A 15408-nucleotide genomic window follows, 5' to 3' on the forward strand; every position below is an offset into this window, starting at 1 on the left:
CAATAATGTAAAATTTCACTTTGTTTTAATAATTTTATTCATGAAAAATTTTTGTTTTAATATAAAAAGATCAAATTCAATGAATGATATGGTCAGATGTTCACTAATGGGCTGGGAAACTGGAGTTTAAACCCAAGTCAAATCATATCAAATACTTAAAAAATATTTTATGCTCCCTTGATAAATACTTATACGGTGATGATCAAGGGTAAGTGGAGCTATCCAGTAAAGGAATGTCGCTCTTTCCTATATTTTAGTATGGAAGTCTCCGTTCAGTTTTAAAAGACAATGGATAACACCTATAAAAGCTAGCTGCGCATAAAATTTTTGTGGTAAAAATTGCGCAAATCTCCAACCACATTTAACCTGAGTTGTTTTAATACTAGTTGTAAGTCCAAGCGACAGGAAACAATGTCAAGATAAAGGGAGAACACATACCATGCCCAGAATTCCCAAATGGTAACCCATTTTCATACTGACCAAGCTCAACATTGCTTAACTTTGGAGATCTAATGCCCGCCAGTGTATCAACGTAAATTATGCCATATTTTAGTATAATAGCCAACAAAAAGGCAACCTCTAGTTTAATTTTTCTCCTCAATGATTTTCTGATAATTTTTTGAATTTTTACTAATTTTGATATGACATGTAATTATGTAATAGCGTTTTTACTTAAAATACATTTTTGTGATATCCAATTAATAATGAACAAACATTCCAATGCAATATATTTAAGAAAAAAAGGCAACACAGTAATGCTAGTGAGATTCTTACCTACTGCACGAGATGCAGGGTAATGTTTACTTGGATGATCTACAGACAGAGGAGGATTGGGGGGTTGGAAAGGACCTGAAGTGGGAGCAGGTCGCAGCAGTTGTCCAGATTGAGGGCGCTGAGCGACGTGACGTTGAGCATACTGGACAGGGGCAACCTGGTGGTGTCGGACAGGTTGTTGAATATTCTGTCTAGATTCTCGTTCTTGAATCTGTTGAAAGTTGCGTTTCAGTGTAGATTCACCAGGGATTTGTAAAATTGAGCTGAAAATAATAAAAACAAAATTGCAAGTTCAATGTAATATATGAGAGATATTACAGTTTACACAAAAATGGACTTAAAAGTTAAATAGGAAACGGATTAAATAAGTATACCTAGTTATGCAAACATTTAATAAATGTTAGCAATATTATCAAATGAGCAAAAGACAATATCACTAGACAAAACTAGATAAATATGGCAATGCAAAGGTTATCAATAATATAAGGGGGCGTTCTAAAATTAATGCCGCCTATTTTTTATCCTGCCTGAATAGATCATAGGAGATGGCAAATTGCATTATGATGACTGAACTTACGCATTCATCACCTGTAAGTTTCATCTCTCTGCTGCAGATATTGACAGTGTGAGATTCTATGAAAGCAACCACTGTTGAATTCCTGGCAAAAGTGCATTGAAAATGGTGGTGACTATGTAGAAAAATAAATTCTGGAGGAAAAAAGGTTGCTGGTTTTAATGGTACCACTTTTGTTTTTGTAGATTTTCAACTTTTTGAGTAAAAAAACATAGACTTTACTTTAGAAACAGTTCTCGCATTATTTTTGTAAGATTTTATTATCTTTAACTTGACATGAGATTATAGATAAAAAGAAAAGATACCTAAAAAGGAATAAAGATAATATGTTAACATGAAAATAAAAGTTCATAATATAAGAATATTACTTTTTGAACCAAAGGCAATAAATGAAAAAAGGGGAAGTTTTGAGAATTTTAAGGGGTCCTTGTTCAGAAATTCTCTTATATTAAAAAAAAAAAAAACAATATGTATGATGTACATACCAATGGCTAAACGAAAATATCATATTAGAAAAATCGGTACTTATACAGTTTAATCAAGACATTAAAAAATGAAAATATCAAAAAAAGTTTAACTTGTACATATCCGTTTTGAACTGAAGATCCCCGAAAAAAAAAAAAAAATTCACTTAATTTGATTGAGTAGTTTTTTTTGTTTTGGTTTTTTTTTACAGCGGAAAAAACACGTTTTTATGAGAACGCGTTAAAGGCAGACATCTTGAATTTGTTTTTAAATTTTGTTTGAATGTTATACACGCCATGGGGAGATAACTCCATGTAAAGTGCCGACACTCCCTCCCCATCTTTAATACTAGCTTTTCTTCCTAAAAATCGAACCTTTTGCCCGGTATCATAAACAAATTGTTTTTTCGCTGTAAAAACAAAAAAAAAAGCTACTTGATGAAATTAAGTGAAATTTTTTTTCAGAGAACTTAATTCCATAACGGATATGTACAATTTAAACTTTTTTTTTCGACATTCTCATTTTTTAATGTCTTGATTAAACTGTACAAGTACCAAAAAGTCATGTAACTTGTTCAAGGAGTTTAATTTTTAAATAAGAAAATTAAATTTTAGAATCCAAGTAGTGATCTTCTTGCCCACCATTTTGAAAAATAGTCCAAGAAAGAAAAGCAAGATAACTCAAGAAATTTCATACTCACTACGAATTCCCATTAATCACTTTAAAATTATTTTCATTCATAAAAATAAAACTACTTGATCAATTTACATAATTTTTGGACTATGATTTTCATTTCGTGTTGGGCATATACATCATACATATTTTTCTTTATTTTTGTTTTTTAAGATAGAGAATTCTGGACAAGGCCCTTTTTTATATTTGCAAAAATTTATTCTAATTTAAAAATTCCAGAGATGCTAATCAATTACATTTTTTTATCTTATTGTTGTGTTTGTATATATTATGTGCGCACATCAAGGTGTGTAATCAAGTTATAACTTTAATAGGTACCGGTAGTAAAGTTGCCATATTTGAATTCATGTTAGTCTCACTTATGGATGTTGGTAACCTTCATGTGGTTCCCTCTGATCAAGAAGGAATTGGAGAAACCAATAACAAAATCAAGCTAGTCCAAAAATCGTACCTTGCCGATTCATTCAAATTTAATTTAGCTTCATAAATTGAATAGTGGTAGCCAAATTTTGAGGCAAAAGATTGAGCCAAGTGTGGCCATTGACCATTTTTGTTTGCACATAAATTTGTGTCAAATAAAGTTATGTGGTAAATATTAAATTAAATTACATTAAGCAAAATCCATCCTAAAATTTTTACCCGGTATTTATCTTCATAAGAATTGGACGAAAAAGATTTATGATTAGTAAAGGCATGTAGAAATAGGAAGAGAAAATCGGTTTTAATTTATAACAAATTTCTGTAAATCTCATCTGAACAAGGCATTTAATCAAAGGGAGACAACCAATACAAGAAAATAAACGACTGGTATTACTGCGCGTACATTTTCATATATCTATAAAGTGTGTTTGTTTTTTTTCTCTCACTCTGACATTGATATTAAAACCCTACATTTTCTATTTAAAAATTATTAAAATGAACTTCTTAATATACTCACTCTTGGATATGCAAGCGACTTAATGAAGGCTAAGTGATTTGCATATTCTTTTGAAAAACGAGTGTTAATTATTCATTTTTATGATTTTTTATTAGATGATTGGTTTCTTGGTGTCATTTAACTATAATGCATAATTCTTTTCATGCATAATTTATACATTGTCCATACTTGCATAGAATTTCGGATGAAAATTTTCTAGTATATGGATATGTTCTTTATATATATATATATATATATATATATATATATATATATATATATATATATATATATATATAGTGACCTTTTCTGTGTGTGCACGAAATGTTTACTAAACTCCTCTCTCAATAATTGGTCTACAGACTTGAAACTTGATATATAGGGTATTTAGACTTTGGGAATACTTTCGATGTGGCGTTTAACCTGTTAGTGGGGCAGATTGCTGAAACAATCTTTCACTTGGTGCTTGCATCACTAAGTGAAAGATTCTTATGGAATATTGAGATAAATAGGACATCTAGTGGATTATGTGAAAATAGCTGCTAAAAGTTTAAAAATGAACAAATAAATAAGTTGATCCTAACAGGAGTAAATTGACTAACTTCTAAGCATGCCCACATGTACATTTTTAGCTTGAAATGGCTTAATTTTTAGCCTTTTTTATTCATCTGGTGATAGCTCAGACATTAACAACAAAAGCTGAAGTATTAATAACAACTAAGGCTAGAGTTGCTGAATGTTTTGAGTTCAATTCCAGTTGATGGCACCAAAGTTTGTTTTTTTTAACTTTTGAAATCATTACTATATATTGGGTACAATATAATAAGCAATAGAGAATTTGCTCTATAATAAGAAATATGAAATCCGCATGAATTTAAATATCATATAAAAGCATATTTTTCAACCGGGCAAAGTCAGGCGGCCAGCTAATATGTGTAATACATAAGCGACCTTGTCAGTGTGTATGGAACAATCTCTATCAAACTACTTTGTCAATTTTTGATTTCTAAACTTAAAACTTGGAATATAAAGATTCTGAGCTGTGGAACAAACTTGATTTGGTTTTAAGCTGGTAAAAATAGCTGCTAAGGGGTTAAAATTGAAAAAAAAAAAAAATGGAACTTGGCCAATCGTGTATCTTCTACGCGTCCACAAATATAAATTTATATGTTTAGCTATGTTAATTTTTTTAACTTTTGATATGCATATACACTTAGTTCAGATGGTAAGGAATACCGCTAGATAGCTATATGTTTTGGTTTTGAGTCAAGTTGATGGTACTCAAGTCATATTAAAAAAATAAAGTAAACCTTTGAAATCATTAATATATATTGGGTACACAGTATATAAAAATCAATTGAGAATTGGCTCTATAATAATAAATATGAAATGAGCATAAATTAAAGTATCATATTTAAGCATATTTCATGATCAGGCAACACGAGCGGCCTGCTAGTTATATAGGTATAATTATAATGTCACTTTCAATTATACTATGCACTAACTTTGGCTTTTGTCAACTTTTGATTAAACGATCTACTCATACACAGAATGCCCTCTTAATTCCTATTTTTGTGATTTATGAATTTATCTAATGCCATCTTCAAATATTGCATGCGATTAATTGAACACATGTTGCAACTTTCTTATCTATAACTGAAGGGAACTTGCAGTTTCATACTTTCTCCCGTAATATTATAACCGCAAGAAATTTGATGAGATTTGAACTTGAAAAATACAATTTCATAGTCTGCTGCAAATTCATAAAGCCCCACCATTATCAAAGAGAAAATATCCACAGCTGGTTTTAGTATTAGAAATTGAACAAACCTTGGTTCTCCTGGTAATGCATTCTCGTCTTCCTCCTCATTGTCACTTCCTTCATATTCATATTCTGTGTCATGGTCATCAACTATGGATAAAACAAAAATATACAAGTGGTGTAATTTCATTGAAGCATTGTGTGTATTATATAAAATATTGTATTGAATCTAATACCTTGTGTAATACATAATAAATATTAATGCTGGGCATTATGACAATTTTAGTTTCAGCACGGCTTATCATTTGGATCAGTCTATGTAAGTAGTGCGAAATCCAGCTCCCACAAAAAGAGGATATTCTCAAGAGGTGCTAAATTTGCTTCAGACCTATCAGCATTCCTCAGTGGGGGTACCTTAAGTAATCAGTGATAAACCAATCCCCCTCCCCCTTTCTCTTTCAATATAAATAAAAATGTTCATAGTGTAAATATTGCAGGGTTAAGTTACGCCTTTCATCTCTCTCTTCTCTTTGAAAATACCTACATAACTGCTTAAATTACTCGAACTGAATGAATCAGATGCATTTTTGTCAAATGATGTCATTTCATAAACCTTTTTTATTTAAAATATTCTATGATAAAATAAAAAATACATTTCCGTCTGTTAAAAAAAATAAAAAAATAAAAAATAAAAAATACATAAATATTTGTCTTAAATCTTTCCTCTTACTAATATTGACATAATTCAGTTTTACTAAGTTCTGAAGAACTTTGCCATAGTGTTACTACCAATATGGCTATTTGGTATTTATAGCATTATAAAGAACAGTTTAATTTAAAAAAAAAATCTGATATGGTTTTGGTATACAAGTAAAACATACAATGTCTAGTAAGTATAAATAAAAAAAATATACAATTGTTTGAGAATAACTTTTTTTTTTAAAGAAAAAATAAAAAACCATAAAATTACTTTGTTTTTCATAAGAACCAATAATCTGACAAATAATACACAAATCATGTTAAATTTCTCCTTTCCTACAGTTAATTTTGTGTTTTGTCAAATTTCTTGCTTTACTTTTTATTTTCTAAGAATTAGAATAAATTTTGTTTTTAAATAAGTTCCTTTAAAAAAAAATTTTTTTTTAATATCTGTGAATGGCAATAATAAATTTTTATTTGTTTTGCTTGAAAATTATATACACTTTTATTAATTTTTTTTTAAATTTTTCTACCAAATCTCAAAACAAAAAGGAAAATAATTACAAATCAGATTATTTGCTTTAATAGATTTAATTTCTCATCCAAAGCATTAAAATCTGAAAAAAAATTATTTGATTCATAAATAGAAAATTAATCTGGTGTTCAAGATTTTATTTATTTTCCAATTTTAAATAACAAGGATATTTTTTCTCTAAATATATTAGGTTGTATATAAGATTCCCATCATATTTTTTTTTTTTTTTTTTTTTGTGCAGTTTTAAAATAGCTCTTGCTATTTTAAAACTGCTTGTAGGGACAGTTTAGATATTTGATAGGTACAAGCAATTGTTATAAAGTCTAAATATTATAACGTCATAATATTAAATCAAAATGTTGAAAATGGTGGTTTAACATACCAAAGAGTTGTTTAATAGAAGTATCCTCTATATTTTTGTAATCTCCAATTTTAACGAATTCTAAGTCATTGATAACAATATAAAATTATGGTGATTCACAAAATTGAAACAAATTTTTTATTTTAAAACTCCTGAATACGAGCATAACTTTTTTTTTATGTCCAATTAAAAATTACTCAAAATAATTTATCTAAAAGATCTTTAATATCATAAGAATGCTTTAAAAAGAAGAAAAATCATTTCATTGATGCAGACAATGTCAGAGTATTCTAGTGTTAGGTCTAAAGGGAAGTAACTGCTGTTAGACCAACAAAAACATTTAACAGTCTGCATTTTTTGACATCCTTTATTCATTTTTTTTTTTTTTTTTTTTTTTTTTTTTTTTCAAAAGGTACAAATTATTTAGACTATTAAGCCACATCAAAAAACGTATTGATTTCATATATATGTCTAAATAAAGACAGGATTTAAATTTCTTTATTAATAAAGCTATCATACAAATTTTTGTGTGCATCTCAGCTTTATGTAACTGATTAATACACATTCAATTGTTTTTATTGCTTATATTAATAAAATCTTAAAATCAAGACCCAAATAAGAGAAAACTTGACAATTTTTATTTTAATTAGATAAAAAATAAATAAAAGAAAAATTGTACTGATGACTACCTTCAACTCTTTTGCTTTGAGCCTTCCACTCAGTAATTTGTCTCCATCCGTATAAATACAACCAGTTTATCATAGACGCATTTTACATACGAAACAAAGACATACCATAAAAATAGAGTAGTCATTGGGTTTTATGTCATGTTAACCATTTTATGTCAAAATAGATGCATCTTTTGCATACAAGAATAGATGGTCTTTTAAGCATATATTTTGTAAAAGTCTGTAAATAATAAATTATACTTGATCCAACGATGGAACCCTAACAGTTACTACCACTCAAGGTTTAAGTGAATCAGAGAGTAATGGCAAATGAGATTAACATCCTTTAAAAATTTCAACACATAAGTAAACTGAAAAAACATAACCGTAATTTCATCCATTTATATGCTGATAGATTAGAAAAAACGTGTGCCTGCAATGAGACTGGTGCTTAATCAACCAGCTATCATTGAAAACAATAGAATACAACTGATATTTATGAACAAAAGATGGTGAAAGTTTTTACAAATTCAAAGCATAATAGCTAAAAGATGAATTTTAATGGAAACGTATAAAACAAAGACCACAGGTACTTAGCATCCAAGGAGAATCAAAATGGCTAAAGTTTTACAAGTCAAACCATTACAACACACAAGATGTCAGTTTACATTGATAAAACATACTAGTCTTCTATTTTTATATTTTAACTTCTTAGATATTCTTTTCTTAAAATGTTCATTTTTTCCAAAGTTATACTTCAGTTGAATCATAAAATCATTTTTATTCATTTCGGAAATTACTATTAATATTTTCTCCCTTCCCCCCAACACACAGACACATACAAGGACTGAATGTTAGGCTTACTATGAGGTGTAGCCATTACTGAAGAGATTATAAAAATTCCCTTCAGTTAGAGAGGATAAACTCCTAGGATTGGATGTATTAACACCTTAATCTTTCATTAAAAAATTAAAAAAAAAAAAAAAAGACAAAGAGAAACAAGCAATTACAATAAAATTTAAGTAATATGTTATTCAATAGAAAAAAGCAACACTAAAAGCATTATCTAATAGAAACAACAAACTATTAAGCCAGTAATTTTCTAATAATCATGGTGTCTACTGAAATGTGTGGATTTTGCTCAATGACTTTTTTTTTTCATCTGGCTCTTTGCCAAATTCATATTTTTCCCCAAAGGATATTAATACAGATTTAACTCTGTGCACCAATTTCACAGTTCACATCAATAGTTGTTTGACCACTTGTACATCAATGCGCAAAAAGTAAAAATAAAGCCAAGCTCAAATAATTTACCTTTCTTGTTTTTCCTATGGCGATCAATTTGATCTTTGAGTTGAATGCGTACTTGTCTTTCAGTTGGTTGGTCACGGATGAAAGGATGCTTCAGCAGTTGTTCTGTATTAGGTCTTTGAGTGTAGTCCTTAATCAAACAAGCATCCACAAAACTCTGGAATTTGGCAGACCTATTTAAAGAAATCCAAAAGAAATGTTTTTAAATTCACTTTGAAGTTTATTTTATTTATATATATTTTTTAATTTTTAAAGGAATAAAAAAATTGGATTATAAATACAGTATAGGTATTAGAAGCATATTTATGATCTACTTTGAATCAGTGAGCAGTTTTTTTACAAAGAAAATAATAGGAACAAAATAATTATTCTAAGATCTGAGTCTAACCTCTTAGATCCAAAAGTTCAATTTCTTTTTATCACAGCTCATTTTAGGCTGTGTTAAAAATAAACTTATTTTGTTAATCTTCACTTCTATCCATTTCAGATTTTTACTTCAACATTGTTTATCTTTTTATGCTAACTTTAAAAATTAATTACAGTTCCTTAGAAATTTTTTTAAAAATATTTATAATAAAAAAAAAAAAAAAATATAGCAAGAATTCTTTTTCTTATAAAATCGATCAGTTATTTATGCCCACCTCAATAACTGACTGGCACTACTTGAATGAAATATTTATAAAACAATTTGGAAAAAAATAACATTTTATGTTTATTCATAAAAACATGTCATTTTATTTAAGTTCCTAACCATTTTAAAGTTTTGCAAGAAAAGGGAATTTGAAAAAAAAAAAAAAAATACAAAAAATAAAAAAATACGATAACATTATTAAAATGAAAAATGATACAAGTAAGAAATTATATTAAAAAGTGTCATTGTTCCTACCATTTGCGGGATTTGAGCCTGGGTGGTGGAGATCTTGGGATTAAAAACAATGCTCTCATTGGATGCATATCACAGAGGGCTGAAATAAAATAAATCTGATTAATGTTGATTTCTAATATTTTTGCAAAAAGATATGTTAAACTTATTTTTTGTCAATCAGTTTCTTATATTATTCAATTTAAAAAAAGTAAGTTGAAAAGTATTAGCTTAATATGAGAAAAAATATTTCTTCAAATTTTTATTGCATTGAAATCAAATCGGTTTTTCACTATTGGTTAATTGGTTTTATTTTAAATTTAAAGAGCATTTGTTCAAATATTTTTTTAAATACTAAAGTTGTGGTCAGATATAAGAAATATCATGCTTTAATATTATTTACCCCCATGAATTGACCACTGTGAAAAATAAAATCAGCAATTATCATTAGTAATAATGCAAAGCTCTTACTAAAAAGAATTGAGTACTATTTTAACTGCTAATATTGTTTATATAAACAATAAAATTTTCCATTCCTTGCTTGTGCTACAGAAGATAAGGCTCAAACTGAAAAATTGACCAAACTCAATCTTAGCCATGTTGTGAATGACATACTTATAAAATATATTATGTACATTGGTATAATAATTTGAGAGTAGAAAGTGGAATTTGGGTTTACTTTTGGCAACCTTGTAACTCACTTCCCTTATTTTATTCTTTTGTTCTCATATTACATGAACAATGTTCCTGACAAAGAGGAAAAAGTTGCTGTCTTCTGGGTCAGAATCTCATCATTGAACACTTAATGTAGCTTTTTACCATGAAGTATTTTTTTTTTTTTTTTTAAATCAAATAGATGAATGTCTGGAGTGATTTCCATAATATATCTATATATCCATCTATCTATCTATCTATCTATCTACATACTTTCATTTATATTCAAATAAACATAATTATTTTACTATAAATATATCTTGCTCTTTTTTTTTTATCGAGCAGTGTTAATAACCTTGTAAAATTCATCAGTTCGCACTTTGAAATATCTAACCTGGTGTGAGTGTGTATATATATTTCTTTTATTTCAATACATGGGTTGATTTTCATAGAATAATGAAAATACATTAATAACAATATACAGAAATGTTTAGGTTTCATCCTGAAAAGAAATCGGGCTAAACTATTTTTGTTCAATATATTTGAGAAATATATGTATAATAATAGAAAAGTACCATTCAAGAGATATTAACAAATACATGTATTAAACAAAGAAATAATTCACAAAATTGTTTAAAGTACTTGCTTTTGAGACTCCGTATCAAATTTACACAATATAAAAACAAAGCCACAGTACTGTTCAGTTTTTCACGTATGAAATTAATACATTCTTCTTCAATATGACTTTGAAAGTGAAACACGCCCCAAAACCAGAAATTCATCACTGTGATATGGGAGCAAATAAGCCAACTTCTCTTGAATCCTCTTGAGATCACACTATTTTTTGAATGAGGAGTTGAAAAGCTGAATAAAACTAATTCATTCACTATTGCACCAGAAAGTTGTCTACACAGACACAAGAAACTATTCCACTACCAGTTTTGATTAAACCGAATCGGGATCCTTAGAACTTAGAATAAACTTCCAAGTGAGGTCATGAATGATCCAATAAGTTAACAATTCAAGGTAAATTTGGATAGGTGATGGGCTACTGTCATCTTCTGTGAAAATTTCTACCGGTCTTCTACATTGCGATTGAAGCATGATTGCTTCAATTTTTTTACCAAACAAATCGAATTGAATTTGAACTTATATTCCAACTATTTGGCAGAAAAATTTATTTTTTTACAAATTAAAATAACTTTTTACTTTGTTTTGGGACATTTTGTATACAACATGAAAACCAAGTTCTCAAAATTTGAGCAGTACAGAATCAAGCCACCTTGCACAAACAAATGTTTAATCTCCTTCAGACAGAACTTTATAACAATAAATAAGTGGTTCAATTTAAAACTTTTTTTTAATGGTACATCCAATTGCAATATCTTAACATCTTAATAGGAGACAGGATTACAGTGTCAATTAACAAAACTAGATTCTTATTTTCTGAACGTCTATGATGATTACAACATATCAGCACTGAATAACAAAGTAGATTTCCAATAATACAAAAAATGGTCACGAATTCAAAATGTACTTACGAGGTTTTCCTTCTGCCATTTCTATGGCAGTGATACCTAACGACCAAAGATCACTCTGAAATAAAACAAACATTAAAATTAAAAATAGAAAAAGCAATTCAGTTAAAGTGTAATGATTTCTTGATTACCAAAATGATTGAATTCATAAAAAGAAACTTGAAAAATGTCATTTTTAGTGATAAAAAATTCAGTAATGGACAATGGAACTTTTCTCCAGAAAAATCTTCATTTCTGACACTTCTGAAAATAAACATTTTAGTCACAACACATTTTCATTGATTCTTTATATATAAGCCTGACGAATCCTAGCGTGGATGAAATGCCGAATATTCTTTGTAGCTTAATTGCCATATATATTTTCCCCGGTGTTATTTAGAATGTTATTTGATTATATACTATACTGTATTGTTTGTAATTTTTAATATGTACTGTATAAAATTTTGCTTGGGCCCTGCTATACAGTGATTTCACCTTGCAATCCCAACCCCTGACCAGATTAATGCCATATCCCGGGGTTCTACTGTACATCTATAAGCAACATTCATCCTAATTGGGTTGAACCAGCTTCCACCCAAAGGAGGAAGCGTCTAGGAAATACTGAATTCACAAGCAGTCCCCAGTTACATGTATACACTGGTTAGGGGAGATTTTTGCAGTTCTTGCAAGATGTTGACATCCTCCTACATACAGCACCTAATATTCCTAAATGGTCACTCATCTAATATTTACCAGGCTCAACATTTACACTTCGTTAATTACTTTTTGTAATTGTTACTCATAAATGCTCATACAACTATTCAATAGAATGTTACTCTAAATTCCCCCAAAAAAAAATTAAAAAATAAAGAAAAATCTGTACAGTGTATGTACCCATGATGGAAAGAAAATATTATATTCCTAAAAATCATCTAAATTGATCATATAGCTTTTTTTTTTATATATAAACAAAATAATTTTCAAGTGATTATCAGGAATTTGGAGGCATTACAATAAAAATCTTGTCAATTATATTGTATTATCTCTTTTTTTTTTTTTTTTTTTTTTTTTTTTTAAGATTTATCAAAATGGCGTCACGAGACAGTAGCTTTTCAATTAGCCATAAAATTTGAATTTTTTTATTTAAAAATAAAACTACTCGATCAATTCTCGTGATTTTTGGCATACAATATTTTCTTTCCATCATGGATACACACATCATAAAGATGTTTTTTATTTTTGTTGTTTAATAAATGGAAAATTCTAAGAACCAAATTTTATATTCAAATGAAAAAAAAATTATTGGTGAAATTGCCGTACGGCAAGGCCTAAGAAAAATTTTATACAGTACATATTAAAAATTAGTAACAAAATACAGTACAGTATATAGGTGGGGCAAATACCATAACCAGGGGCAGGAAAAACATTGTATTTCACATCGTAATCTGAAAAAATTGTATCCCAGGGCCACTGTATTCTGAGGTTCTACTGTAATTCAAAGCAAGATGAACACACACATTTTATTTTATTTCATTAAGCAATGGTTTCCTTTGTAAGTATAGAGAGAATTTGCATGAACTAACCTGCACATTAAGACAAAGAATAAACAGTGCATAAAGTTTCAATTTTATTCATTTATAATATAACACCTATAATTTTCCATGTTTTTGTTTTCCATAAGCCTACTTTTTAATGTGAAGAAATTCATTATTTCTAGCCAGGAAACAAATTTTGAATTACAACAAAAGCATTCATGGATTTATCATATACTAACAGTCTGATGTTCTTGCTAGTACACTGAATATTTTAGACGGTAGAAAGGAAGGAGGGAGATTTGGTTTGGTTGTTTTACAGCACACCTACCCTATTCGAATCAATTTAATGGTGTATCCAGTAATTTGTTTTTCCAAAATTACTATGCTTCAAGTTACTTTGAGTATTTATTCACAATGTTTAGTTTAGTCGTATTGTAAAGGATTTGTTTTTGACTTTGCAGAACATGATTGAGTTTTGTAAAGAAAAAAGAAAACAATAACATCAATGTTTGGTGCATTTTAGGTCACAAAGCCAGAATCTTCACATAGCCTGATCTGATAGCAACAGGTGTCTGAAGGGAGAGTGGTGGTGGGGGGGGGGGCTTACATAGAAATAGTATCATTACTAGGAGCAGCAGCAGCTTACAAAGGAAAATAAGAGGATGACATAAAATAATGTATTACACAAATGTACAATGTACCAACATTGACCCAACAAGTAATAAATTGTCTAATTTTAATGAAAAGATTAGTTTATTTATTGGTCTTGTTTTGTTTTTAAGTTCTTTTTTATGCTAAAAGTAAAAACAAATCATTTTCAACAAAAGTCTGTAGGAAACTAGATAGAATGAAGGTCATTCCAAAAGTAAAGCCTCCTATTTTTTATAACTCAAAAAGTTCAAGAGCTACGAAGATGGGAATGGTATCATTAAAACGAGTAACCTTTTGTGCTCCATAATTTATTTTTCTACATAGTCACCACCATTCTTAATGCACTTTTACTAGGAATTCAATGATGCATCTTTGCTTCTGATGCACGTCCATGACAAGGGTTACTTTCTTAGAGTTTCACACTGCCATACACTCATTAACCATTATCCTCAAGTGGTCTTCAGACCTTGATAAGTGATGATTCCCTTGTAAAAAAATATATATATCTGCAACAGAAATATGAACCTTTCAGGACATGAATGCATAAGTTTAGTCATTATAACAAGGCAATACGCTCTGAACCATTCAGGTGGAATAAAAAATCAGAGGCATTACTTTTGGAACGCCCTCTTGTAATTTCCCTTGCACCAGGAAGAGTTTTTTTTTTTTTTTTTATCATGAGACATGTACAGCTCCATTTTTATATTTTTTATTTGCTTTCACTCCATCCAATCAAACCATGGAGTAGCACTTACCCTATTATCATAAGTGGCATCAGGATTTTCATCACAGGCAATAACTTCAGGTGCCATCCTAGAAATAGCAAAAAAGAAATTGAATTTCATTACTTTTGTACAGATTACTTTTTTTATTTGTTTTTGTACATTATTCTATCAACTTTACATATAGAATCAATCAGAGTCAGAACAAATGTGTATAAAATGAAAAAAAAACTTAAATGATTAAAATTTGTAAATGACTACAAAATTATGGTTGGAAATTATATGCACCAAATTACATTATGAAATTAACATGCTAAAAAGAGAATACACAGCATAATTAATGTTTTTGAATTCTTGAGATGAGGATTGTTTATTTGGATTATTCAGACTATTGTTCTCATCTTGAGGACCCGTGACATAAGAGCTAAAATATTTGGTAAAATTCAGTTGTAACCGACACTTTTTTGGTAGTTGAAGACTCAATCTTCTATATGGTTGGTTGTTTTTGTTTTACGGCATATCAACCCTTTTCAGGTTATTTAATGCAGAATCCAGTCAATTCTTTAATAGAATATATTTGTTTTGTTTTTTAAGTCGGTTTCTATTTAACCCATAGTTGGGACCCTAACAGGTATTACCACTCCAGGTCAGAGTGGACTTGGGAGCAATGGCAATTAAAGGGTGGCTCCACACTTCCCAAAGTCCGCAA

The 15408-nt window shown here is 29.0% G+C and overlaps 1 protein-coding gene across 34 annotated transcripts in view; it reads right to left on the reverse strand.

Annotated features, from left to right (window-relative positions):
* The window catches only part of LOC145297554 (serine/threonine-protein kinase mig-15-like), a 1203941-nt gene that overhangs the window by 1004597 nt on the left and 183936 nt on the right, over positions 1-15408 (reverse strand). For all 34 annotated transcript variants that reach the window (XM_080143552.1, XM_080143554.1, XM_080143544.1 and 31 more), the window contains exons 10-15: positions 14733-14790; positions 11816-11870; positions 9645-9723; positions 8762-8931; positions 5253-5334; positions 775-1037 (exon numbers count right to left, since the gene is read on the reverse strand). In XM_080143552.1, the coding sequence (XP_079999678.1) occupies positions 775-1037; positions 5253-5334; positions 8762-8931; positions 9645-9723; positions 11816-11870; positions 14733-14790 (707 nt within the window). The remainder of the gene's footprint in view (positions 1-774; positions 1038-5252; positions 5335-8761; positions 8932-9644; positions 9724-11815; positions 11871-14732; positions 14791-15408) is intronic.

Source organism: Euprymna scolopes, chromosome 18 (genome assembly GCF_053919585.1).
Source record: "Euprymna scolopes isolate OS-2025 chromosome 18, ASM5391958v1, whole genome shotgun sequence".
Classification (NCBI taxonomy): domain Eukaryota; kingdom Metazoa; phylum Mollusca; class Cephalopoda; order Sepiida; family Sepiolidae; genus Euprymna; species Euprymna scolopes.